The sequence below is a fragment of the Pantherophis guttatus genome, chromosome 2 (genome assembly GCF_059756535.1).
Source record: "Pantherophis guttatus breed Tessera chromosome 2, ASM5975653v1, whole genome shotgun sequence".
NCBI classification, from domain to species: Eukaryota; Metazoa; Chordata; class Lepidosauria; order Squamata; family Colubridae; genus Pantherophis; species Pantherophis guttatus.
This window is the reverse complement of record NC_142064.1, coordinates 288308249-288336128: the sequence shown is the minus strand read 5'-3', so window position 1 is coordinate 288336128 and position 27880 is coordinate 288308249. Positions and strand designations below refer to the sequence as shown.

The following is a 27880-nucleotide window of genomic DNA, read 5'->3' as shown; positions in this document are numbered from 1 at the left end:
TGGGTTTCTATTCCTTTTTTGTCTTCTCTCTCATTTCCATTTACCCTATCTAGTTTATTAATCTCTAATCTTTTATTCATATTTCTTATGAGTGGTTAGAAAAGAAATATAATTTTTCTTCTTTCTCCTGCTTCCTATTTCAAGTCCTTCACTGTGGAGATCACAGATCCCAAGGCATAGAGGAATCTGTCAAAACCCCTTCAGGAGCTGTTTTTCAGGGGGAACTCTCAGGAAGATCCAACTCAGAATATCTCAAGAGGTAATCCATTTCAAAGAGAGATCCCAGCTATCTTACATTCACTGTCTTTTCTTGTGTAGAATGCAACCTGTTACCGTTTCCCCCCTAAAATAAGACCCAAGTAGAAAATATGCCCTAGTATGATTTTTAGCATGGTCCTCCTACTCGAAAAATAAGCCCCAGTTAAGACAGTTATCAGCCCGGGAGGGAGGGGAGGAGTGTTTTCCAGCAAAGGAGGCAGTGAGCGCCCAGGGGTAGCTGGTGTCTGGCAGCAGCCGTGCCCTCACCGGAATGGGACTTTTAGTAGTCTCTGACTTTTCATTCTCCTTGGTCGTTTCTCCTCAGGCGATTCTCCCCAGACATATCTCCTCAGCTGGCACGCCTCCAGTCATTTGCCGTGGGGAATGGGCCACCGGCCTCTTCGACATGGCCCATTCGCAGAAAGAGGGTTTGTCCTGGGTGTTCCTCCCTCTGTGACAATTAGCCCCCAACCAATTGGCTAGAAGGGATGTAATAGAAATCCAGTCAAAGGAGAGAGGTGTAAAAGAATTTGCCAAAATGCCTGACTTCCTTCCTTCCTCCCTCTATCTCTCCCCACCCCCCCAAATACAGGGAGGAAAGTTGGTTTATTCGGAAGTAAGTCTCACTAAATTCAATGCTAGGATTTAAATCCAGAGAAAGGAGAGAGGTGTAAAAGAATTTGCCAAAATGCCTGACTTCCTTCCTTCCTCCCTCCCTCTCTCTCTCTCTCCCCCACCCCCCCAAAACCAATACAGGGACTCTGTTACTGAGCGAGCTAAAAGCCTTCCTCCCTCTCTCCTTCTCTCCCTTCCTTCAACCAGTTAGTTAACCAAGTCTGGAAGGGTTCAATAGAAGAGAATTTTTCCTTCCTTCCTTCCTTCCCAAAAAATCCCCCCAAAAAGTCCCCAAAAATATAAGACCAAGGCTTATTTTTGGAGAAACTTGGTATTTTATTAATTATCCATTTAAAAATTCTGTCTCCCTCACAGAGAAGAATGGAAGAAAGTTGACTCCTACTTATGATGGAGCTGAAGCGGTTGTTGAATCTGAATCTAAAGTAAGAAAAGGATAATAAAAAATAAGTATCACAGTATTAGCATCTGGTAAAGAATCATCCTATTACCGTATTTTTTGGACTATAAGACGCACCTGACTATTAGACCACCTAAATTTAGAATAAGAAAAGAACAAAAAAAAGTTTCTGGGTCTTTTTCTGGCCCATTTTTGAGGCTTTTGTGGCCCATTTGGGGGCCTTTTTTGTCCCGTTTTTCAAGGCTTTTTTCAGCCCATTTCAAGGCTTTTTGTGGGCCGGATTTGAGGCTTTTGGGGGGCCATTTTCAAGGTTTTTTGGCCCACTTTCAAGGCTTTTTTGGCCCATTTTTAAGGCTTTTTTGGCCCGTTTTTCCCCAAAAAACCTGCCAAACTTAAAAAGCTGTGAAAAAGGGCTGAAAAAAGCCTCCAAAACTGGCCCAAAAAGCCAAAAAAGTGGGCCTTAAAAAGGCTGATAAAAGGATGTTCTGAGGCAAAAAAAATGCCTGTTGAGTGGGCGGGGCTTCAGCAATATTCGGTCTGTAAGAAACAGAGACATTTTTGCCCCCTTTTGGGAGACAAAAAAGTGTGTTTTATAGCCTGAAAAATACGGTAATAATTTTTGACATGGAAGTGTGCCACCCTGCTGAATAATAAGTAACAGAATCACTTTGCCATTTTTAAAAGAGCATTGTTTATAACCAGTGATAGGAAAAGTAATTACACAAAATTAAAGATAAACCAGACTGTAAAAATACATAGAGGGCCATATCAAGCCACTTTTGGCCTGCAAAATAATTTCTAATTCTCCGATTTGTGCCTGGCTTGTGGGGCCAAACGATCCAGCTTTGGATGGGGTAAAAATGCTCTTCCCAGGCAGTTTTCTCCTCTTCAGCCAATGGGTTGGGCTACAAGTAGAGGCTTCCTTGTAATCTGAGGAGAAGCAGAAACAGGGTTATGTGTCTCTGGATATTGATGGCAGTCCACATAAATTCCTGGCTGCCTCTCAGAATTTTTATGAAGGTGTTGATCATGGATAGGTGTCACGGTTCCGACTAACGAACCCAAGCAAATCATAACTCCAAGGCTAGAATCTTCCTCAAAGAACTTCTTCATTGGATACATCATGTTAGCACGATTAAATGCAAAACCTACTCTAAATATTTTTTTATGCAAACCCAGGATGTATTGGAGTCAGTTATAGCATAACATTTGGCTTATATACTACTTTATAGTGATTTACATAACACACTTAACTGGTTTATAGAGTCAACATATTGCTCTCAACAATCTGGATCCTCATTTTACTGACTTTGAAAGAATGGAAGGCTTAGTCAACCTTAAGCCGATCAGGATTGAACTCCTGCCAATCAGCAGAGTCAGCCCGCAATAATGTATTCTAAGCACTGTGCCACCACAGCTCACTGGTGGCATTCCCAAGGTCCATCTGCCAGTTGATTTCTTCAAATGTTGAAAGTGTTGATGAATTAATGCATGGAGAATAGACAGACAGACAGAGAGACTTGGGTTCCTTTCAGTAAATAGCACTAAAAGTGTATATCTTTGCTTGGGATGACTTAATAGGGTAGACTTTGTAAATTGTCCTGACTTCTGTTCTGTTTGTTTTGTGTTCTTTGAGGAGGCAGGTCTTGTGTTCTTTGAGGAGGTGGCTGTGTATTTCTCCAAAGAGGAGTGGTGTCAGCTGGATGCTCAGCAAAAAGTGCTGCATTGGGACGTCATGCTGGAAAATCATAGGAATGTGGCCTCTCTGAGTAAGGGTTTGCTTCTCCCTGGGCAGAACGTTTGGGAAGAAATTTTGTAAATAAATACATCAGCCCTTTCTGTTTTAATTATCATTTTGTAAAATACATTTTATAAGATTAAAAACAATACAATTTTTGAAGTGGAAATAAAGACGATTCAGTGAGGTGATAAATGAATAAGAAAAAAGTATAATAAAAATACTAATATCTATACCAATTGTATATCACTTTATAAAAGTTCCCTCTTAGATTATAACATCATGTAAACATCAATCACTTATTTTGCCACTTACATCTGTATACCATATTATGATGAAACTTTTTTGCCTGTTTTATTATACATTGTTAATCTGTTTATAGCTTTCAGCTATTATATATTCATTCTTTCCACATCACTAAGATTCAAATACCATTTTATATTGTTCAATAGCTTGGGCCCGTTTTCCCCACCTTGAATCTTTCTGATAACAATGTGAAAATGATCGACAATTATATTCTTCTATCATCAGCTGCTCTTGATTTCATTTAGTATTCTCCTTGGTTAAATTCTGATGGCTCCGAACATGTTACCCATTATCTTCGCCTTCTGCTTCTCTTCTGTAAGATGCTCCTTGTATTGAGAGCCATGAAGCAATAGCTGAGCAGAATCTGGGTTTCTTCCTGTTTTTACAACATTATCCTGGAACACATATGTTCGCCTTCATTTGTCTTGTATCTGTTTCATATTTTCAATCTGGCATTTCTAACATGGTTTTTAAAATTTAGTTTAATCTTAATTTTATTCTACCACAAATATCCATAACATCCAAATGTCTATGCCCTTTTAGTTCTAAAATTCTTTAATTTCTGAGCAACTCCCATTTTTCATCCAAACCATAGAGCAGACTAAAAAGTCCAAGTTTGAACCAGGCAGACCAAATCCTTTCCTTTCCTTTGAATCTTGGATAATTTGATATTTAGCCTATGGTTTTTCCCTTGCCGTACCAAACTAAATTTATCCTCCAAAATTTTAATCAAGAAACTCCAGATCAAGTTTTTCTTAGCATCTAAATAAATTGAAACAACTTGTTTTTCATTATATTCAAAGTTCCTGTAATTTGTTGTTTTTCCCTAAAGTTATTTTCATTTTTTGTTTCCTGTGAAGGTAATAATGGGGAGGAAAACGAAGATTCCGAGGATCTATTCCAAACGATGAGTCATAAATACAGTACAAAGAACCCTGCAATTCAAATGGTAGTCAAAAGCCATGAGAGAAACCAATCAAATAATTGGAATCGGAAAAGTTCATTTTCCATTCAGGCACCAATGAAAGGCTCTGTGGCCGGTCAACAAAAAATAAAAAACAAATGTATAAAACTATTGAAAGACAAATTAGATGTAAATGAACACTATCAAAGCCAAACCAAAGGAGAAGATTATAGAAAAAATGAAAAAAATTTCAAATGGACTTCGCCTCTTCCTCATAGAAATGGGTCCTATACATCCCTTAAAAGGATCCCCACAGGAGAAAATCTATGGATGTATTGTGAAAAGTCCTATGTTCAGAGCAGGCAAATTATATCCCATGATAGGATCTGCAGAGGAAAGAAGACATATCAATGCATGCAACGTGGCATAAGCTTTACTAAGGACAGTCAACTTACAAGACATAAGAGGATCCACACAGGAGAGAAGCCCTATAAATGCATGGAGTGTGGAAAGATCTGTGACAATTCATCTCTTACTATTCATAAACAGATTCATACAGGGGAGAAGCCATATAAGTGCACCGAGTGTGGAAAGAGCTTTAGTAAGAACAGACAACTTACTCACCATAGTAGGATTCATACAGGAGAGAAGCCCTATAAATGCATGGAGTGTGGAAAGAGCTTCACTAACAAGAGGCCACTTACTTACCATAGTAGGATTCATACAGGAGAGAAGCCATATAGATGCACAGAGTGTGGTAAAGATTTTACTACACGCAGTTACCTTAACTCCCACAAAATGATCCACACAGGAGAGAAACCCTATAAATGCATGGAGTGTGGAAAGAGTTTTAGGATGAACAGACAACTTATTCACCATAGTTGGATTCATACAGGGGAGAAGCCATATAAGTGCAAGGAGTGTGGTAAAGCTTTTATTAGAAACAGTAATCTTAACTCCCACAAAAGGATCCACACAGGGGAGAAGCCCTATAGCTGCATGGAATGTGGAAAGAGTTTTACCAGGAAGAGCCAACTTATTTATCATAATAAGATTCATACAGGGGAGAAGCTATATACCTGCATGACGTGTGGTAAGGGTTTTATTACAAATAGTAATCTTAACTCCCATAAAAGCATCCACATAGGGGAGAAGCGTTATAAATGCACCGAATGTGAAAAGAGCTTTAGTAAGAACAGTCAACTTATTTACCATAGCGGGATTCATACAGGGGAGAAGCCCTATAAGTGCACCGAATGTGAAAAGAGCTTTAGTAAGAACAGTGAACTTATTTATCACAGCGGGATTCATACAGGGGAGAAGCCCTATAAGTGCACCGAATGTGAAAAGAGCTTTAGTAAGAACAGTGAACTTATTTATCACAGCGGGATTCATACAGGGGAGAAGCCATATAAGTGCACCGAGTGTGGAAAGAGCTTTAGTAAGAACAGTCAACTTATTTATCATAGTAGGATTCATACAGGGGAGAAGCCATATACATGCATGGAGTGTGGAAAGAGTTTTACTAGGAACAGGCAACTTAATTGGCATAGTAAGGTTCATACAGGGGAAAAGCCATATAAATGCATGGAGTGTGGAAAGAGTTTTATTAGTAACAGTCAACTTACTTGCCATAATAAGGTTCATACAGGGGAAAAGCCATATACGTGCATGGAGTGTGGAAAGAGTTTTACTAGGAATAGTCAACTTATTTGCCATAATAAGGTTCATACAGGAAAGAAGCCATATACATGCATGGAGTGCGGTAAGGATTTTATTAGTAACAGTCAACTTACTTACCATAATAAGGTTCATACAGGGCAGAAGCCCTATAGCTGCATGGAATGTGGAAAGACCTTCACTAAAGGGTGGTCTCTTACCATCCATAAAATGATCCACACAGGGGAAAAGCCACATAAGTGCACTGAGTGTGGAAAGGGCTTTACTACGAATAGTCAACTTATTTATCATAGTAGGATTCATACAGGGGAGAAGCCATATAAATGCATGGAGTGTGGTAAGGATTTTATAACAAATAGTTATCTTAACTCCCACAAAAGGATCCACATGAGAAAAGCGTTATAAATTCATTGAGTGTGAAAAGAGTTTTACTAAGAACAAAAACCTTATATCCTATTGAAGGACCCACACAGGAGAAGCCATATAACTGCATAAAATGCAGAAATACCTTTTCTTAGAGCAATCATTTTAATTCCTATAACAAGATCCACATGAAAAAGACTTATAAATTTTTGAAATTAAAAAAAAATGCTTTAGGAGGAACGATGACTGAATTTTCCATATACACATTCATTTGAAGAAGAATCCATGCAACCTGTAGGCTTAGTTGTTGAAATGCAAGTATTTTTTACTTAGACTTAAATTTGGGAAGGAAGTTTTTTTTAAGTCTAACCTTAAAATATGTCATCCCCGGTGAGCTTAATTTACCAACAACAAGCAAACAATGGTCATGTGGTGTTTTCATTATGAAAAATGGATGTTTGAAGTTACTGTTATTTGATCTTCGACACTTCTATTTTACCTGAATAAGAGGAATTTTTTTTTCCATATTTAGCCTATTTTCCATCTGATCATGACAGAGAAGGCCCAAAATTGGCCCAAAATTTTGAAATTGGTTTTAACTGGGTTGTTTTAAATTGAGGGCCGAAATTATTTAATGTCTTTTAAACTGCTTTTAAATTTTATATGTTATGTTTTATCTCGGCTGTTCACCACCCTGAGTCCTGTTGGAGAAGGGCGGTATAAAAATCAAATAAATAAATAAATTAAATCTCCAAATAAAAAAAATCTATAAAAGTTTACTGTTTGAGGGCTTTGGTATCAAACTCCAGGCATGTTATGGGACATTTATAGCTAAATATGAATTACAGGAATACGTTTTATGCTACTGAAGTTTCCTTATGAATTGTCATTGGCAATCATTCAGTCATGTCAGACCTTTGGCTCCTCTATAGATTCCCCCGGGGTGAAATCCAGCAGGTTCTGACAGGTTCTGGAGAACCGGTAGTGGAAATTTTGAGTAGTTCAGAGAACTGGCAAATACCACCTCTGCCTGTCCCCAGAGTGGGATGGGAATGGAGATTTTGCAATATCCTTCCCCTGCCATGCCCACCAAGCAGCACCACGCCCACAAAACCGATAGTAAAAAAAATTGGATTTCACCACTTGCTCCCCCCCCCCATGCCACTCTGTCTTGAAATGCTTACTTCAGATCTGCCATAGTCATCCATTTGTCACTTTGTAATGTGCAGCCAATATGTCGTAGGGTAGCTTCTCCTTTTTATCACTGATCCCACACAGGAGAGGAACTGTTCAAGTTCATGGAATGTGAAAAGGGCTTTAGGGGAAAAGTCATATAAATGTGTGGTTTGGGAAAATGATTTAGTTTTCCATTTTGGTGCAAATCCATTTAGATTCCAGATTTAGGTGGTGAAATCTATGTATTTCCTATTTCTGTATATTGAACTAGGAAGAGTTTTGCTGAGTCTGTGCTGGAAACTCAAGATAAAATTACCAGTGGAAACACAAACAATGGGCACAAATGTTTTCTGAAGTGTGGATTTTTGATGTTACAGTCATTTGAAGGTGGCCAACACTATTTCATATCAGTATTGAAAATCATCTTTATGTTTATCTAGCTTCCAGTTGGAGTGAATTCCAAGAAAATAACTCTTTTAATAATCTAAGTGTCAGGGTTCCGACTGATGCACAAATAAAAGCAGGAGCCCAAAGCAAGAAAAATCCAGTTGTTTTATTAGGAGCACCATGTCCACACGAACTAAGTGAAGCCAATTCTGACTTCACCCAATTCACGCCTTACCTCTGACCCTGTTGCCCCCTTGCCCCAAGGTGTGTCACCAGTCATTCCCCAACTAAGCAATTTCTGGTCGTAGAAATCACTCCTGCTTTTGTGGGTCTCCGTGGAGATGGCCTTGACTTTGGGCTGCTAGGATGTGTTTTGACTGAGGTGTGAATTCCTCAGAACTGCGAGGCGCTATTTCCCATCTCCCTGCCTATGGCAATCCGGGAGCAGGTCAGGTAAGCTTCGCAAGTTGACACAGATTCTGGACTATGCAACTTTATATAAGATGTCAATATTATGGTTTTGCAAGGAAACTTTTCACAAATTGTTTGTTCTTTCTACTTCATCCTTATTCTGGGAGGGTTATCAACAGGTATTTGATATTTTACAGGTATGCTCTTCCCAGCAATAAAAGCAATAAAATCGCCCTGAGGCGATTCTTCAAAATGCTTTATTCTTTCTTCCACTATGGCAGACATACAGCTGGATGTTCATCTGATCGATACCACTTCCCGTAATTTGAACTTTTACCTAGTCTTTCCCCTTCCTTTCCCCTTCCTTAATATGCTCATAGTTTATTAGCGGACAAACACTTCTCTGTCCTCCCAAATGACCATGTGGAGAATCGAATCCTCACATACATGGTGATGTAGACCATGGAAAGAGATTCGGGATGTAGAATTATCTCACAAAAAAGGAATAAAAAAAAGCCTCTCAAATGCCTGTGGAAAAGACTTTTCAAGTAGGGGCCATATTATACCTTTTCCTATTTGGATGCAGAGTTTTGGTGTGGCATGGGAGGAGGGTTGCAACAGCCGCAGTGTCCCCTTCACTGGAGACTGTTAATAAAGGGAAGCAATGCTGTCATTTCTCATTATAGACATAGAAATCAAATGGATAACATGAGGGGCTTTTGCTTTCCAGGATTGGATATACTACAGTATAGCAGATCTGTACACAATGATTTATTGTGGCACAACCCTTCAACAACACGCTATTGCTCTGGGTTAATGCCATCTTTCCAGATTATGCAAGTTGGTATTGCCAAGTAATTAGGTGTTTTATACTCAGTCGCAATGTAAGTCCCAAAGTCTATAAGGTACCATACCACCCTCACACTGGTTGGGATGAAGGGCTGCTTCGATGCTTTTCTGATTGGGGCCCAGCTCCAGGCAAAAATCCACAGATATACTCCGCATCATAGCTTTTGGTTCTGGTAGTTGACCCAACATCCCTCTTGCCTACCTGCTGTAGTTGCCAATCTCCATACAACAGTTCCCTTCTGCTTGCCGTTTTCTAATCTCCTTTTCTCATGAACACTTAGCCAGTCTCTGTTTTGGTACCTGCTTGCCAGATAAGGAGCGGGGTGGGTATAGAAGCCTTTGGAATTCGACAGCTGTCATTCAATTCGCCAGACAAGTGCAACATTGGCATGGATGTTTATGAGCAAACAATGGGAGGATGAATGCCAGCGCCAGAGCTGATTTCTCTGGTTTCTGGGGCTAGAAACATGCACGGCCCTTTGTGGAAAAGCAGGGGCTGTGGGGTAAAAGTGGTGCTGCCTGGTTGAACAGGCTCTTCCCAAGTGCAGGCAGCAACTCTGGCTCCCCTTCCGCACAGGCAGAGCTACAAAAATAGGCAGCGATTTGAAGGAATCTAGACGGGGAAAAATTGGCTGAAGAGAACATTGCTTTGAAATAGCTTTTTCACCGCTTGTCCTCCACCATTTCAATTCTTTAGTTATCCCAAGGCAAATTCCCTGACACACAACACATTTTTTCTCTACTTTTTTCCTTCGTGGTATTTGAGCTTTATATTCCCGTTCAATTTTTTCTTCCTTCATTTGATAATTCCCTCTTTTCTCCAGTCACAGATGAGATGCTATTTTTCCCCTCTTCATTTCCCTACCAAGGAGCCCCCTTGTGAGGTAAAATCTCTAGAACATCCACAAGTTTCAGCTTTTCCTCCTTTTTCGAACTGGTTTTCTCATCATATTCTTCCCCCCAGCATTATTTCCTTTATCACAAGCAGCCACTCGGTCTTTCCAGTTATTTGTAAGCACCCAGAGCCAAGAATTTGAGAAGGGCAACGGTGTCTATACAGAAGTAGAGAGATGAAACCTGACAGAAATCTCCATTTTCCTGATTGTGACTTCCTGCCTGTGTCCCATCTTCCTCAACTTCAGGCTGAAGTTCACTACAAGTTGTGTTTCCCAGAGAGGCTCCTGGTCCTTGTCTTCTGACAGGATTTGGCCCCTTTGAGGCCTCCTCCAATCTCTGCAGAGCCTTCAGGGCGGCTGTTCTTGAGGGAAGCGAGTTCGGATCCTCCAAAGAGATTTTTCTCCATCTCCACAGATGGTTCTTGGACAGGAAGGAGAAGCAGATGGAGCATGCGCCGCCTTTGGAGACGACGAAGCCTTTCTCTTCTGACAGAGCCATTGTTCCTACTCCCCTGCCCATTATCCCTCTCAGACTCTTTCATCCCCTCAGACTCTCTTCTCTTTCCCGCCCTTGAAGGGTCTCGTTACGCGCAAGAGTCCACCAGGGGGCGCGCTCAGCTTCAGGAGGGAACTGAGCATGCGCCGGATTCTTCAGCGGGCACAAGGCACGTGTTGCCCGGGACGTTCGTCGGAAGAGACTGGAAGCACCTCTGCCCTTTCTGCCCTCCCGGGAACCCCGCTGTGAGGCTGGGGGGCGGGGCCTTTGCAGGGTGAGGGGGCCTTTGTAGAGGCTGCCGGGAAGCCTTTTCGGAGACGGGGATCCCGACGGGACTGCCGAGTTGCGTGAGTGGCGGCTGTGCCCGTGCAAAGGAGTCCCGCGCTGGAGGGGTGCGTGGAGAGGAACCAAGTCTTCCTGCGGGGTTGGAGTCCGTGGTCCCATGTTCCCCTGCCGCCTTTTCCCATGCGGGAGCCAGGTGGGAGGGAAGCCAAAGAGAGAAGTGGGGGTCGCCTGAAGAAGAGGCTCGTTTCCCGCCATTTCCTGGGGGAGCCTCTGCATGGGGGGAGGGGCAGGCTGTCCCGAAGTCCTCCTGCTGGCCCTGGGTGCAAGGACGGCGCCCCGTGTGCGAGGACTGGAAGTGGGGTGATGCTTCCCAGCCTTTCCCCACGACCTCAAAGCTGGCAGACAAAGAAGGGAAAGGTTGCAGGGCTGGAGGTGCAAAAGTGGGGCTGAGACGCAGCATTCGCACTGTGTGCCTCATAGGGTTTTTCATATTGCCTACTTTAAAGTTTGGGACTTGAAGTTGGAAAAAATAACAGGATTAATCTATAAAAAATGGCACACTGCTTCTAAGAATTGCATAAAAATAGAACAAGTTAAGCTGTAGGTGGTTTATTTATTCAGGTATTAGTCGTATGTTGGATGATGGTTTGTTAATTTGGGTTTCTGGAGTTTGGGGGCAGGAAGACAATGGGTTTCTGCTGACTAAAGTCTTAGTATAAGTTCAAATGTTCATATATTTACTTATGATATCAATTGCTGTTTGTGACCTGGCATTTACCTTTCTACCTGGCCATAGAGATCATTAGAATAAATGATTAGGAAAGTGAAATCCAAAACATACATTAAATGTATTTGTCTAGTATTTTAATAGAAGTTGATCTACAACGATTCTCCTGAATTTTCCTCCGTGGCACGGAATATATTCTTCTTTTTCTTTGGGGAAGGGGAAGAATCACTTTAGAATCACTAAAGTCTTACTATAAGTCAGGGTGAATTTGATTTAAATCGAGTTGATTTAAATCACAATTTAAATCATGATTTAAATCACTAGTAAAAATGCTTGATTTAAATCAACTCGATTTAAATCATAATTTTTAAAGAGCAACTGTCATCTCTGATACTCCTTTGAACCACTGTTGACTCAACGATAGTCCCTGTGTTGCAGAATATACAGCCTCATGCTACATAACTAAGCTCCATTTCATGCTGAATAAACTAAATTATTTATGTATCTTAAATAGAAAACTATCTTACGATAGATTTTTTACCCCCAAAGTTTTTTATTAAAATAAATTTGATAAAAATAAAAAAATCCGATTTAAATAAAAAAAATCCGATTTAAATAAAAAAAATCTGATTTTTTTGATTTTTTTTAAAAAAATCATTGATTTTTATCCACCCTGCTATAAGTTCAGATGTTTATATATTTACTATATTAGGTGGTATAGGGTTTCCTGGTTAAGCGGGTTGGGGGGTTGAGGGTTGGACTAGAAGACCTCCAAGGTCCCTTCCAACTCTGTTATTCCATTCCATTGCATAATGGTTTGTTAATTTGGGTTTCTGGAGTTTGGGGCTGGGAACACAATATGGGTTTCTGCTGGCTAAAGTTTTAATTTTTAAGTTCAAATGTTGATATATTTATTTATGAAATAGATTTATATAGCACTCATCTCAATTGCTGTTTGTGACCTGAGGCATTTAAATCTCTGCCTGACCATAGAGATCAATATGATTAATAATTAGAAGACAGAAATCCAAATATATATATTAAATGTATTTTTATAGTATTTCTATAGAAGGTGAGCTAGAAGGATTCTCTCCTGAATTTCCCCCAGTGGCGGGGAATATTTTCTTCTTTTTCTTTGGGGAAGGATTCCCAGTAGTTAAACTAATCACCCCATGTTTCTGGAAATTTCTTTGGTTTTCCATTTTATATATGTAAGCAGCAAATCCCTCTGGAGACAAAGCCAAGTCAGGTTCTCCACAGTTCAACCTGTTTTATGTGGGAGACTGAACCGACATCATTTTAAGGTACATTCTTTAAAGCCCTGTGTTTTATGGGAACTTGGCCTCTGGGATTGGTTTTCCACTTTGGGCTCAGGGCAAATTGTGTGAAGCCGCCTTCGTGTAATAGTGTGACTTTGTCCCTAAAAAGCAAACCCTAAAAATGGGAAATGGAGCATCTTAAGTCAGGGTCATTTCCTTGGCATGTCATTTGATTTGAACTCAACCTTCATAGCATTATGAGAATGTTGTGCTTTTCAGATTCTTTTAGATTCTTTTCACTCAGTATTATTCCATATTGGGGGGTCTCCTTCCTTTTCTAACTGAAGCTATTCACAAAGACAAACTTCTTTTTTTGCGGAGAAGCAATTTTGCAATTTATTTTTTATCTCTCCTCCATAGCTCCAGGTATTTCTCTATCAAGGCCAAGAAACATAGAAAGTTGTTAGTTGCAAAGTCGTGTCCAGCCCAATGCGACCCCATGGACAATCTTCCTCTAGGCCTTCCTGCCCTCTACCATCCTCTGGAGTCTATTTAAACTCATGCCAACTGCTTCATTGACTGCATCCAGCCACCTCGTTCTCTGTCGTCCCCTTCTTCTTTTGCCCTCAATCTTTCCCAGTAGAAAGGGTTAGGCAGATTTTAAATGAAAACCTAAATATCTCAATATTAAGCAGAAGGAAGATACAGTATATAAGTATTCTGTATTCCATCCGTTTGTTAACCTTTTGGGTTTTGGCATGTAGGAAAGCTGGTTATAGAGTAAAGTTAGCCTTCTTTTGGGAGAATAAAAAAATAGAAAATGCTGCAAAGCTGATTTGTTTTATATTCCAAGTTTGGGAATATAAGCTGGAAACATATTTTGCACCACACCAAGAAATAGTCACAGAAATACCATCTTCTTTTTTTTTTAAATTTGATTTATATGCCGCCCTTCTCCGGAGACTCAGGGTGGCTTACAATGCGTTAAGCAACAGCCTTCATACTTTTGTATATTTATACAAAGTCAATTTATTGCCCCCACAAACTGGGCCCTCAATTTACCTACCTTAGAAAGGATGGAAAGCTGAGTCAACCTTGAGCCTGGTGACATTCGAACTTACAGTAATTGCAGACAGCTGGTGTTAATCACAGTGCTATCAGTCTGCTGAGCCACCAGGCCCTGAGCCACTGCAATCCTTCACCAGTTCAGGAAGATACTTTCTTCCATGGGGATAAGTGTGATTCACTGATTAAATCCACCACCTTCACATTCTTCAAGTTTATTTTCTTTTTCATCTCATTTACACAAAGCAGAGTCGGTTGAACAACCTCTGTAATACCAAAAAGTTACCTCTTGTGCCAAGAAGGCTGGATATCCTTCTGTGGTCAGTCCTGCTGCTATAGGAGCTCAGGTGACACAGTGGTTAGAATGCAGTATTGCAGGCAAACTCTGCTCATAGCCTGGAGTTTACTCCTGAGAGGGCCCAGTATTGCCTCAGCCTTTCATCCTTCTGAGGTTGGTAAAATGAGGACCCAGAATATTGGGATAATTTATTTGTTTCAATTTCAGTTTGTATACCGCCCTTCTCCAATAGGACTCAGGGCGGTGAACAGCCAAAATAAAAACAAAAGATACAAAATTTAAAAACAGTTTAAAATAATTAAATATTTTTGGCCGCAATTTAAAACAAACCTAATTTAAAATCAATTAAAATTTAACCCAAAACTGTGGGATCAAGCCAGCCCGGCTAGTTGAAATAGATTTTCAGGGCCCGATGAAAAATCCGGAGGTCTGATATTGTACATATCTCTGGGGGGAGGTTGTTCCAGAGGGCGGGCGCCGCCACAGAGAAGGCTCTCCCCCTGGGGGTCGCCAGCCGACACTGGCAGACAACACCCTGAGGAGGCCCACTCTGTGCGAGCGTACTGGCCAGTGGGAGGCTATTGGTGGCAGAAGGCAGTCTCGTAAATACCCCGGCCCTATGCCATGGAGCGCTTTAAAGGTGACATTTAATAAGTTGACATTGTAAACAAAATAGTGCTGTAAAGCACTATGGGGTGGCATATAAGTCTAATTGCTATTGGTATTGCTACCAAAATGAACCTATGAATTGAAAAGTGTTTGGAGAGCCACAGAATTCCCCAAACCTGTTTGGAATTGCATTACAGGACAGAGGAAGGAATGGAGGAACAACCTTTACCATGTGAGGGAACAGGCAAAGGCCCTTCGGCTGTTGAGTCTGGCAGCCGTGGGAGGATCTGGGCAAGAACTGATCAGAAGATCCTGGAAAAAGAAACCATCATCCGTTCTGAAGTTCAGCCTTGGAAGTTCAGAAACCTCCAATACCAAGAGGCTGAAGGTCCCCGAGGACTTTGCAGCCGACTCCACAACTTTTGTACGCAATGGCTGAGACCAGAAAAGCACACTAAGGCTCAGATGCTGGATTTGGTTGTTCTGGAGCAGTTCCTGGCTGTTCTGCCCCCAGCGATGGAAAGCTGGGTGCTGGAGTGTGGAGCAGAGACCAGTTCCCAGGCGGTGGCCCTGGCGGAAGGCTTCCTCCTAAGCGAAGCAGAGGAGCAGAAGGATCAGGTTGAGTTGCAGGTAAGAGGTCTTTGTCTCGGGAGTCCGGAAGGGAATAAAGAATGTGTTTTCATTCTTCACCCCTCCCTTCCAGGCTTCTCCTGTCTTCATGGAGATGTTTCCCTAATTCTAGTAGAAAATTGTTCCATTAACCATTCCTGAAGAGAAATTGGACTCAGCTTTTTCTTTGTTATATGCCAGGATCTCTGATGGATATTGGGGGCATTGAAGTTGTGTTTAGAGAACATGAACCAACTTCATGTTGCGTGATATCTGTTAATTTTTCTTCTTTTCTTTTTTTTGTTTTTGAAACTTTTTTTAATCTTTATTTCTCATAAACGTGTTTTAAATGTATTGTGTCTTATCCATTGTTAATCATACTTACTCTCTTTTAACTTTCACATTTGTTCATTCTTCATCCTAATAAATTTGAGTATACTCGGGGTTGCTCTTCTACCATTCCATCTCCCTTATTTTACAACGATCATTCTTCTCCTTCTCTCTTTCCCTTCCCTCCCTTTTTCTATCCTCTTCTTCTTCCTTCTTTCCTCCTCTCCTTCCCCTTCTCTCTTTCCCCTTCCTTTCTCCCACTCCTCCTCTTCTTCCTCCTTTTCTGATCTTCATTCCTACCCTTATTTCCCCTCCCTTTCTTCCTCTCCTTTTCCCTTCTGTTCCTCTCTCTCCTTCCTCTCTTCTCCCCTCCTATCTATCCCTCTACTGCTCTTTCCATTCTCTCTCCATTGTTGTATTCATTTTCAATTCAATATTTTCCAACGTGGTATCTGAGCAATCCCGATTTTCTATTTATATACACTTTCTTTTCAATTTCTTGTCTATTTTACTGATTTCACACATATCATCATAAATGTACATTTGTATAGTAACATTTTTCCCTTTTCTCCTCCTCCTTCCCCCTTTTCCATTTGCAAAGGTGGAATCTGGGTTTCTATTCCTTTTTTGTCTTCTCTCTCATTTCCATTTACCCTATCTAGTTTATTAATCTCTAATCTTTTATTCATATTTCTTATGAGTGGTTAGAAAAGAAATATAATTTTTCTTCTTTCTCCTGCTTCCTATTTCAAGTCTTTCACTGTGGAGATCACAGATCCCAAGGCACAGAGGAATCCGTCAAAACCCCTTCAGGAGCTGTTTTTCAGGGGGAACTCTCAGGAAGATCCAACTCGGCATATCTCAAGAGGTAATCCATTTCAAAGAGAGATCCCAGCTATCTTACATTCACTGTCTTTTCTTGTGTAGAATGCCACCTGCTACCGTTTCCCCCCTAAAATAAGTCCCAAGTAGAAAATATGCCCTAGTATGATTTTTAGCATGGTTCTTCTAAGACCTACTCGAAAAATAAGCCCCAGTTAAGACAGTTATCAGCCCGGGAGGGAGGGGGGGAGTGTTGTCCAGCAAAGGAGGCAGTGAGCGCCCAGGGGCAGATGGTGTCTGGCAGCAGCCGCAGCCCACACCGGAATGGGACTTTTAGTAGTCTCTGACTTTTCATTCTCCTCGGTCGTTTCTCCTCGGGCGATTCTCCCCTGACTTATCTCCTCAGCTGGCACGCCTCCAGTCATTTGCCGTGGGGAATGGGCCACCGGCCTCTTCGTCCCAGACCCTTCGAGACGGCCCATTCGCAGAAAGAGGGTTCATCCTGGGTGTTCCTCCCTCTGTGACAATTAGCCCCCAACCATTTGGCTAGAGGGGATGTAATAGAAATCCAGCCAAAGGAGAGAGGTGTAAAAGAATTTGCCAAAATGCCTGACTTCCTTCCTCCCTCCCTCTCTCTCTTCCCCCCCCCTCCCAATACAGGGAGGAAAGTTGGTTTATTCGGAAGTAAGTCTCACTAAATTCAATGCTAGGATTTAAATCCAGCGAAAGGAGAGAGGTGTAAAAGAATTTGCCAAAATGCCTGACTTCCTTCCTTCCTTCCTCCCTCTCTCTCTCTCTCCCCCACCCTCCACAACCAATACAGGGACTCTGAGTGGGCTAAAAGCCTTCCTCCCTCTCTCCTTCCCTCCCTCCCTTCAACCAGTTAGTTAACCAAGTCTGGAAGGGTCCAATAGAAGAGAATTTTTCCTTCCTTCCTTCCCAAAAAATCCCCCCAAAAAGTCCCAAAAAATATAAGACCAAGGCTTATTTTTGGAGAAACTTGGTATTTTATTAATTATCCATTTAAAAATTCTGTCTCCCTCACAGAGAAGAATGGAAGAAAGTTGACTCCTACTTATGATGGAGCTGAAGTGGTAGTTGAATCTGAATCTAAAGTAAGAAAAGGATGATAAAAAATAAGTATCGCAGTATTAGCATCTGGTAAAGAATCCTATTAATAATTTTTGACATCAGCAGTGCAACCCTGCTGAATAATCAGTAAAAGAATCACTTTGCCACTTTGCCATTTTTAAAAGAGCTTTGTTTATAACCGGTGAGAGGAAAAGCAATCACACAAAATTAAAAGATAAATCAGACTGTAAAAATTAAAGATAAACCAGACTGTAAAAATACATAGAGGGCCATATCAAGCCACTTTTGGCCTGCAAAATAATTTCTAATTCTCCGATTTGTGTCTGGCTTGTGGGGCCAAACGATTCAGCTTTAGATAGGATAAAAATGCTTTTCTCAGGCAGTTTTCTCCTCTTCAGCCAATGGGGAAGTAGAGGCTTCCTTGTAATCTGAGGGGAAGCAGGAACAGGGTTATGTGTCTCTGGATATTGATGGCAGTCCACATAAATTCCTGGCTGCCTCACAGAATTTTTATGAAGGTGTTGATCACGGATAAGTGTCACAGTTCCGACTAACGAACCCAAGCAAATCAGAACTCCAAGGCTAGAATCTTCCTCAAAGAACTTCTTCATTGGATACATCATGTTGGCACGATTAAATGCAAAACCAACTCTAAATATTTTTTTCTGCAAACCCAGGATGTATTGGAGTCAGTTATAGCAATAACATTTGGCTTATATACTACTTTATAGTGATTTACATCACACGCTTAACTGGTTTATAGAGTCAACATATTGCTCTCAACAATCTGGATTCCTCATTTTACTGACTTTGGAAGACTGGAAGGCTGAGTCAACCTTAAGCCGATTAGGATTGAACTCCTGCCAATCAGCAGAGTCAGCCTGCAATAATGTATTCTAAGCACTGTGCCACCACAGCTCATTGGTGGGATTCCCAGGGTCCATCTGCCAGTTGATTTTCTTCAAGTGTTGAAAGTGTTGATGAATTAATACATGGAGATTAGATAGATAGATAGATAGATAGATAGATAGATAGACAGACAGACAGACAGACAGACAGACAGACAGACAGACAGACACAGAGAGACAGAGACAGAGACATGGAAACGGGTTTTTTTTTCACTAAATAGCGTTGAAAGTTTATATCTTTGCTTGGGATGACTTAATAGGGTAGACTGTGTATATGGTTCTGACTTCTGTTTTTTTTCCTTTTGTGTTCTTTGAGGAGGCGGGTCTTGTGTTCTTTGAGCAGGTGGCTGTGTGTTTTTCTGAAGAGGAGTGGTCTCAGCTGGATGCTCAGCAAAAAGTGCTGCATTGGGAAGTCATGCTGGAAAATCATAGGAATGTGGCCTCTCTGAGTAAGGGTTTGCTTCTCCCTGGGCAGAATGTTTGGGAAGAAATTTTGTAATTAAATACATCAGCCCTTTCGGTTTTTATTATTATTTTATTAAATGCATTTTATCAGATTAAAAACAAGTTTTGAAGTGGAAATAAATAAATAAATAAATAATAAATTAATAGTAATAATAATAATAATAATAATAATAATAATAATAATAATAATAATAATAATAATTTTATTTCTATACCGCCCTTCTCCCGAAGGACTCAGGGCGGTGTACAGCCAATTTAAAAACACAAGACACAACAATGATTAAAAATTAAAATAATTAAATAGATTTGGCTGGTTTAAAACCCCAAAAATTTAAAATACCCCAATTTAAAATTATTATTGATAGCCCGGCCTGGCGGAACAACATGATGATTGTTAGGTGATAAATGAATAAGAAAAAAGTATAATAAAAAATACTAATATTAAGGGAGTGGCTAAAGACACCTGGCTTCTCAGCCGGAAAGCCCGGGTTTGAGACACTAGTGCTATATGACCCGGTGATCTCCTATGAGTTGTCCCAGCTCCTGCCCACCTAGGAGTTTGAAAGCATGCAAATGGGAGTAGATAAATAAAAAGTCCAATTTCAAATCAGGCAGACCAAATAATAATAATAATAATAATAATAATAATTTTATTTCTATACCGCCCTTCTCCCGAAGGACTCAGGGCAGTGTACAGCCAATTTAAAAACACAAGACAATCCTTTCCTTTCCTTTGAATCTTGGAGAATTTGATATTTAACCTATGGTTTTTCCCTTGCCATACCAAATTAGATTTATCCTCCAAAATTGTAATCAAGAAAGTCCAGATCAAGTTCTTTTTAGCATCTAAGTAAATTGAAGCAGCTTGTTTTTCATTATATTCAAACTTCCTGCAGTTTGCTGTTTTTCCCTAAAGTTATTTTCATTTTTTGTTTCCTGTGAAGGTAATATTGGGGAGGAAAATGAAGAGTCCGAGGATCTATTCCAAACGATGAGTCGTAAATACAGTACAAAGAACTATGCAATTCAAATGGTAGTCGAAAGCCATGAGAGAAACCATTCAAATAATTGGAATCGGGAAAGTTCATCTTCCATTCAGGCACCAATGAAAGACTCTGTTGCCGGACAGCAAAAAATAATGAACAACTATATTGGAAAATGTATAAAACTATTCAAAGACCAATTAGATGTAAATGAACACTATGAAACCCAAACCAAAGAACAAAATTATGTATGTAGAAAGAATGGAAAAAAATTCAAAAGGATGCCACTTTCTATTAGAAATGCATCCCTTAAAAGGATCCACACAGGAGAAAACCCATGGATGGATTGTGAAAAGACCTTTGCTCAGAGCAGCCAACTTATTTCCCATCAAAGGATCCGCGGAGGAAAGAAGACATATAAATGCATAGAGTGTAGGAAAAGCTTTACTAAGGATAGTCAACTTACAAGGCATAAGAGGATCCACACAGGAGAGAAGCCCTATAAATGCATGGAGTGTGGAAAGAGCTTCACTAACAAGAGACCACTTACTTGCCATAGTAGGATTCATACAGGGGAGAAGCCATATAGATGCCCAGAGTGTGGTAAAGGTTTTACTACACACAGTTACCTTAACTCCCACAAAATGATCCACACAGGTGAGAAACCCTATAAATGCATGGAGTGTGGAAAGAGTTTTAGGATGAACAGACAACTTATTCACCATAGTAGGATTCATACAGGGGAGAAGCCATATAAGTGCAGGGAGTGTGGTAAAGCTTTTATTAGAAACAGTTATCTTAACTCCCACAAAAGGATCCACACAGGGGAAAAGCCCTATAGCTGCATGGAATGTGGAAAGAGCTTCACTAAAGGGTGGTCTCTTACCATCCATAAAATGATCCACACAGGGGAGAAGCCACATAAGTGCACCGAATGTGAAAAGAGCTTTACTAATAACACTGAACTTATTTATCACAGCGGGATTCATACAGGGGAGAAGCCATATAAGTGCACTGAGTGTGGAAAGAGCTTTAGTAAGAACAGTCAACTTATTTATCATAGTAGGATTCATACAGGGGAGAAGCCATATACATGCATGGAGTGTGGAAAGAGTTTTATTAGGAACAGTCAACTTACTTGCCATAATAAGGTTCATACAGGGGAGAAGCTATATACCTGCATGGAGTGTGGTAAGGGTTTTATTACAAATAGTAATCTTAACTCCCATAAAAGGATCCACACAGGGGAGAAGCCATATAAATGCACCGAATGTGGGAAGAGTTTTACCAGAAAGAGCCACCTTATTTACCATAATAAGATTCATACAGGGGAGAAGCTATATGCCTGCATGGAGTGTGGTAAGGGTTTTATTACAAATAGTAATCTTAACTCCCATAAAAGGATCCACACAGGGGAGAAGCCATATAAGTGCACCGAATGTGAAAAGAGCTTTACTAATAACACTGAACTTATTTATCACAGCGGGATTCATACAGGGGAGAAGCCATATAAGTGCACTGAGTGTGGAAAGAGCTTTAGTAAGAACAGTCTTCTTATTTATCATAGTAGGATTCATACAGGGGAGAAGCCATATACGTGCATGGAGTGTGGAAAGAGTTTTACTAGGAACAGTCAACTTACTTGCCATAATAAGGTTCATACAGGGGAGAAGCCATATAAATGCATGAAGTGTGGTCAGGGTTTTATAACAAACAGTTGTCTTAACTTCCACAAAAGAATCCACATGGGAAAAGCGTTATAAATTCATCAAGTGTGGAAAGAGTTTTTCTAAGAACAAAAACCTTATATCCCATTGAAGGACCCACACGAGAGAAGCCATATAACTGCATAGAATGTGGAAATGCCTTTTCTTAGAGCAAACATCTTAATTCCTATAGCAAGATCCATATGAAAGAGCCTTATAAATCTTTGAAATTTGAAAAAAAAAATGCTTCAGAAGGAACGATGACTGAATTTTCCATATACAAATTCATTTGAAGAACAATCCATGCAGCTCACAAATGGAAACTCGAGATAAAATTACCAGCGTGGAAACAAACAATGGGTACAAATCAGTGGTGAAATGTAAAATTTGTTACTACCGGTTCTGTGGGCGTGGCTTGGTGGGGGAGTAATGTGACTGTGGGTGTGAACTTTTTTTTTTAACTTTTAAAAACATTTTTTCTAAAACCTTCGACCAATTTTAAAAATTAAAAAAAAAGCCTCTGATGATTGCGTGGCTCAGCTGGGCATGTGGGGAAGGGGGGCAGGGATTTTTGCTACCGGTTTTCTGAATCACCCGCCTCCATCACTACCGGATCCGGTCTGAACTGGGAGCATTTCACCCCGGTACAAATGTTTTAATTCTGAAGTGTGGATTTTTGATGTTAGTTATTTGAAGGTGGCCAACACTATTTTATATCAGTAATGAAAATCTCTTTTCTTTATGTTTATCTACCTTCCAGTTGGAGTGAATTCTAAGAAAATATCTGTTTTAATAATCTAAGTGTCGGGGGTCCGACTGATGCCCCAATAAAAGCAGAAACCCCAAGCCATTTAGCAAAAAAAAATCCAGTTATTAGGAGCGCCATGTCCGCATGAACTATGCAACATTTTATTTTTAGAAAAGCAAGGCAGTACAGGTATAAGGCATAGCAGTGCATAATACAATACAATAAGATACGTCAGTATACAAGCCAATCAGTACGATACAGTAAAATACATCAGTATACAAGCCAACCAGTACAATACAGTAAGATACATCAGTATACAGTACAATACAGTACGATACAACCGACTATTCCACTCCCGCCCGCGAGGCCCTCTAAGGAGATTGCTCGCTATTAGTTACATTAATAGATACAAACAATACAAAGTAGTTTGGTCAATCTTTCCAGTCCTTAGTCCCTCGCATATAAAGGTTGTAGCACATGAGTGAGCCGCTGATGGCCAACAAACAAAGGTCCATAATGTCCCTGTGGCTCAAACCTAAGTCCCGGAGTACCTCAACTGACGGTTGATAGAACAGCTCTCTGTTGGAAACGACAACTGGAAGGTGGAAAACTCGGGTCGTGGCCAGTACAGCAGCCCAACGAAGAATGTCTGCAATGTGGTGAGGATGACCATACTTCGTGGTTTTGATGTCCCAGGTATCCTCCATTTGGTATCCGGCAATGATGGCAACATCAAGGAGCCACAACTGGTTTGCTGTCTCCACGATCAGGTCTGGCTTTATGAAGGAGGATCTGGATGGGATCACCGGTTCCGTTCTCGTATGGAGTTCCATTCGGCGCAGCAGTTTCTTAAGGCACTGAAGTATGCGGTTATGGTGTGCACATTGTGCATCGTTGGTCAGCTCGCAGACTTGCAGGATGTGGTTCTGGGTTTCTGGGGTACAGCAGGCTCCCCTGCAAGTCCTCCCCTGACTTGCCTGTTGTTTCCCTGTGCACTCCTGGCTCTCTTCCAAAATTTTAATCCAGAAAGTCCTTTCCATCCAAGTAGATTGTAGCAGCTTGTTTTTCATTATATTCAAAGTTCCTGAAGTTTGCTATTTTTCCCTAAAGTTATTTTCATTTGTTTCCTGTGAAGGTAATAATGGGGAAGAAAATGAAGATTCCGAGGATCTATTCCAAACGATGAGTCGTAAATACAGTACAAAGAACTATGCAATTCAAATGGAAGTCGAAAGCCACGAGAGAAACCATTCAAATAATTGGAATTGGGAAAGTTCATCTTCCATTCAGGCACCAATGAAAGACTCTGTGGCCAGAAAACAAAAAATAAAGAACAAATATATTGGAAAATGTATAAAACTATTCAAAGACCAATTAGATGTAAATTAACACTATCAAACCCAAACCAAAGAAGAAAATTATATATGTAGAAAGAATGGAAAAAATTTCAAAAGAACGATGCCACTTCCTCATATAAATGCATCCCTTAAAAGCATCCCTACACAGGAGAAAACCCATGGATGGATTGTGGAAAGACCTTTGCTCAGAGCAGCCAAATAATTTCCCATGATAGAATCCACAGAGGAAAGAAGACATATCAATGCATGCAATGTGGGATAAGCTTTACTAAGGAGAGTCAACTTACAAGACATAAGACACAAGAGAGAAGCCCTATAGCTAAATGGACTGTGGAAAGAGCTTCACTAAAGGGTGGTCTCTTACTATCCATAAAATGATTCACACAGAGGAAAAGCCACATAAATATACTGAGTGTGGAAAGAGTTTTATGATGAACAGTCAACTTACTTACTATAGTAGGATTCATACAGGGGAGAAGCCATATAGATGCACAGAGTGTGGTAAGGATTTTATTACAGTTATCTTAACTCCCACAAAAGGATCCACACAGGGGAGAAGACCTATAACTGCATGGAATATGGAAAGAGCTTCGCTAAGAAGAATGGACTGACTTACCATAGAAGGATTCATACAGGGGAGAAGCCATATAAGTTCACAGACTGTGGAAAGAAGTTTATTAAGAATGGTCAATTTAGTAACCATAGAAAGATTGCCTCCCTGTAACACCATTTTACCCAACAGGTTATTTCTTAAAATGTCCAATTTGGGTGTAAATCAGAGGATTTGTTTGTGGATAAAGGATTTTCTGACAAATAGACCACAGTTAATAAAGATGGGATCTCACCATTCCTCTACTCTGATACTAGGCACAGGAGCCCCCCAGGGTTGTGTGTTAAGCCCTTTCCTTTATTCCTTGTACACACACGACTGCACCCCATTGTATAACACCAACGCAATTATTAAATTTGCAGATGACAACAGTGGTGGGGCTCATTAATAAGAACAATGAGTCTGCTTACAGAAAGGAAGTACAAGGGCTGACATTGTGGTGTAAAGAAAATAATCTTATACTTACACCAAAAAAACTAAAGAACTTATAATTGACTTCAGGAGGAAGAGACATGTACATTTACCACTGTACATAAATGGTGAGGAGGTGGAGAGGGTTGGTAGTTTTAAATTTCTGGGCATTTATATCTCAAAGGACCTCTCATGGACTATGAATGTCAACATGCTTGTGAAGAAGGCACGGAAGAGGCTGTACTTCCTGAGAATGCTCAGGAAGATAAATCTATCTCAGCATCTACTTCTGTCCTACTATTGCAGCACCATTGAGAGTGTCCTGACATACGGCATTCTTGCATAGTATGGGAGCAGCTCTGTAGCGGACAAAAAAGATCTATAAAGAATCATTAAAACTGCCCAGAATATCATCAGACTCCAGCTACCAGCCTTGGATGACATCTTCAAATCTCGCTGTTTGAGAAAGTTGCATAACATTCTCTTCCCATCCTGCTTACAATCTTTTTGGACTGTTGCCTTCTGGCAGAAGATCCGGACAATTAAAACTCGGACCACACATTTTCTGAATAGTTTTTATCCCAGAGCTATAATTACACTCAACAATGAACTAAAGGGCCACCATCGGTGAGCTGTTGGACAGCATTATTTGGTCTGTTGTGTGGATATTTGATGGTTTTAGGGGTGGGGAATTGTGGTGGGTGGGAATGTTTGGGAATTGTTGTGTGTGCTGGACCTAGTCTTTGGGTGTTAAGTGAATTTTGTTGTATGCGTATACTGTGTATACACGTACAATGACAATAAAGTTATTATTATTAAGATTCATACAAGGGAGAAGCCATATAAATGCACTGAGTGTGGAAAGACTTTTACTAAGAACAGAAACCTTATATCCCATACAAGGATCCACACAGGAGAAGCCATATAAATGCGTGGAATATGGAAAGACCTTTTCTTGGAGCAATCATCTTAACTCCTATAACAAGATCCAGATGCAAAAAGCCTTATACATTTTTGACATTTGGAAAACAAAAACCTTCAGGAGGAACAATGACTGAATTTTCCATATACAATTCATTTGAAGAAGAATCCATGTAAATTGTAGGCTTCATTGTTGAAATACAAGTATTTTTTACTTAGATATACTTAATTAGGAAGGATTTTTTAAAAGCCTGGCCTTCACAAATGTCAGCCCCGGAGAGCTGAATTTACCAACCGCAAGCAAACAATGGGCATGTGGTGTTTTAATTATGAAAAGTGTATTTTTGATCTTAATGTTATTTGATCTTCGCCACCTGAATAAGAGAAAAAAAAATTCTTCACATTTATCCTATTTTTCATCTGATCATGATAGAGAAAGCCTAAATCCCCAATTAAAAAATATCAATAAGTGTTTACTTTTTGAGAGCTAGCATCGGCTCAGGTAACAAATTATAACTCCAGGCATGTTATGGGACAAGGCATAAAGCTGGAAAGACTTGCAGAAATTATAGCTAAATATGAATTATAGAAATACGTTTTGTGGTAAGGATGTTTTCTTACGAAACGTCATAAGCAATCATTGCGTCTGACTCGTGGCGATGGATCACGATTCTCCACGCCACTTTGACTCGCAAAGCTTTCTTCAGATCTGCCATTGTCGTACCAATGTCATTCTTTATAGCAGCGGTGTCAAACTGAAACACATGGGCTGGAGCATGTGACATGAGTAGATTTGGCCCGTAGGGCTGCCCTGGAAATGGTGAGGGGTCTAGCCCCCACCACCTCAGTCCTGGCCCAAGCCAGCACAGCCAGACGCTGTGGGCAGGGTGAGCGAGGCCTGGCCAAGCGAGGAAAAGTGAGGCAAGGCAAGGCCAGGCGATGGCAAAGTGAGATTGCGCGAGGAGAGGTGTGGCAAGGCAAGGCATGTGTGTAGGAGGTGGTGAACACACAGCTGCTGTTTATCGGCAGCAGATGCAGCTTGTTGGCACCTCCCCTTGGCCTCTCCTCACCTGGCTTTGCCTCACTCTGCCCTGCCTGGCCTTGCCTCACCCCTGGTGGCACAGACAGTAGCAATAGTAGCCTCGAGGAGGAAGTAAGCGTGGGCGGGCGCCCCCTTGGATAAGTGGGGCTGGGCTGGGCTGCAGGTTTGCAGTGCCCAGGGAGCCAAAGTGCCAACCATAGCTATCCAGGCACTCCCACCTCATACTTTTACATGCAACTGGCCATTTGAAGGCAACCATAATGCTGGTGTGGCCCTTAATGAAATTGAGTTCGACACCCCTGCTTTAAAATCTCCAAAGGTCTTAAGCTTTGTGGTGTCCTGAGGTGAATTCCCCATTCAGCCTCCCATGTAAAACAGATTTTATTTTGTCCCTCGTGGTGTTTTCAGCTTTATATTCGTTTTTCAGTGTTTGCTGTCCTTCATCTGTCTTTCCGTCATCTGGCATCCTGATGAGACGCCATGTTCTCCTTTTTCATTTCTCCATCAAAGAGCCTTCTGAGGTAAAATTTTTGGAACATCCATCAGTTTTCAGCTTTTTCTCCAGTTTGGAATTGATTTTCTTCTTCAGTATTATTTTTTTCATAAACTGTCACTTGGTCTTTCCAAATATTCTTAGGCACCCAGAGCCAAAAATTTCAGACGGCACCTGCATATATCGGATTAAAGAAATAAAAACCTATACAGCTACGTGTTTCCCAGAGAGCCTCCTGGTCCTCATCTTCTGACCGTCTGGCCATTTCTTAAAGGATTTGGCCTCTTTTGAGGCCTCCAATCTCTGCCCAGCCTTCAGGGCAGCTGTTCTTGAGGGAAGCAAGTTCAAATCCTCCAGAGAGACGGTTCCTGGAGAGGAAGATGGAGAAAGTGCCGTCTCTGGATGTGCCGAAGTGCCTTTCTCAGGCAGGGAGGCATTGAGAGGGGTTTCCCCCGCTACTCCCATGCCCATCATCCCTGCCTTCCTCCTCCCCTCAGACGCGCTCCTCTTTCCCGCCCTTGTGGGTGAATCCTGCCACTTTGCGCAGAGTCCACCAGGGGGAGCCCTCCGCTTCAGGACAGAACTGAGCATGCGCTGGCCTCTTCCGCTAGTACAAGACACGTGATTCCCGGGTCATTAGTT

At 40.9% G+C, this 27880-nt stretch overlaps 2 protein-coding genes across 3 annotated transcripts; both read left to right on the top strand.

The window, feature by feature from the left end:
• The first annotated feature begins 144 nt into the window (after positions 1 to 144).
• On the top strand, positions 145 to 7061 carry LOC148116081 (uncharacterized). Of its 2 annotated transcripts, XM_087884868.1 has the most exons (4): positions 145 to 259; positions 1249 to 1316; positions 2928 to 3060; positions 4196 to 7061. In XM_087884868.1, exons 3-4 carry the CDS (start codon positions 3027 to 3029, stop codon positions 6322 to 6324), a joined length of 2163 nt encoding a protein of 720 aa, XP_087740994.1. In that variant the 5' UTR covers positions 145 to 259; positions 1249 to 1316; positions 2928 to 3026; the 3' UTR covers positions 6325 to 7061. The 2 variants fall into 2 exon arrangements, with proteins under 2 accessions (XP_087740994.1, XP_087740995.1); XM_087884869.1 differs by lacking the exons at positions 145 to 259; positions 2928 to 3060 and having other exon boundaries at positions 1251 to 1316.
• Positions 7062 to 14886: 7825 nt separating this feature from the next.
• LOC117662539 (uncharacterized) lies at positions 14887 to 22179 on the top strand. The gene is made up of 5 exons (XM_087885382.1): positions 14887 to 15481; positions 16433 to 16547; positions 17549 to 17616; positions 18818 to 18950; positions 19911 to 22179. The coding sequence occupies exons 1-5, from the start codon at positions 14951 to 14953 to the stop codon at positions 21710 to 21712; spliced, it is 2649 nt and encodes an 882-aa protein (XP_087741508.1). The 5' UTR covers positions 14887 to 14950; the 3' UTR covers positions 21713 to 22179.
• The last annotated feature ends 5701 nt before the right edge of the window (positions 22180 to 27880 follow it).

Coding starts and splice junctions, on each gene's coding strand:
- LOC148116081 (XM_087884868.1), top strand. CDS start 3,027: ATGCTGGAAAATCATAGGAATGTGGCCTCTCTGA. Junction 3,061..4,195: donor TAGGAATGTGGCCTCTCTGA/GTAAGGGTTTGC, acceptor TTTCCTGTGAAG/GTAATAATGGGGAGGAAAAC.
- LOC117662539 (XM_087885382.1), top strand. CDS start 14,951: ATGGAGGAACAACCTTTACCATGTGAGGGAACAGGCAAAGGCCCTTCG. Junction 16,548..17,548: donor AACTCGGCATATCTCAAGAG/GTAATCCATTTC, acceptor TCTCCCTCACAG/AGAAGAATGGAAGAAAGTTG. Junction 18,951..19,910: donor TAGGAATGTGGCCTCTCTGA/GTAAGGGTTTGC, acceptor TTTCCTGTGAAG/GTAATATTGGGGAGGAAAAT.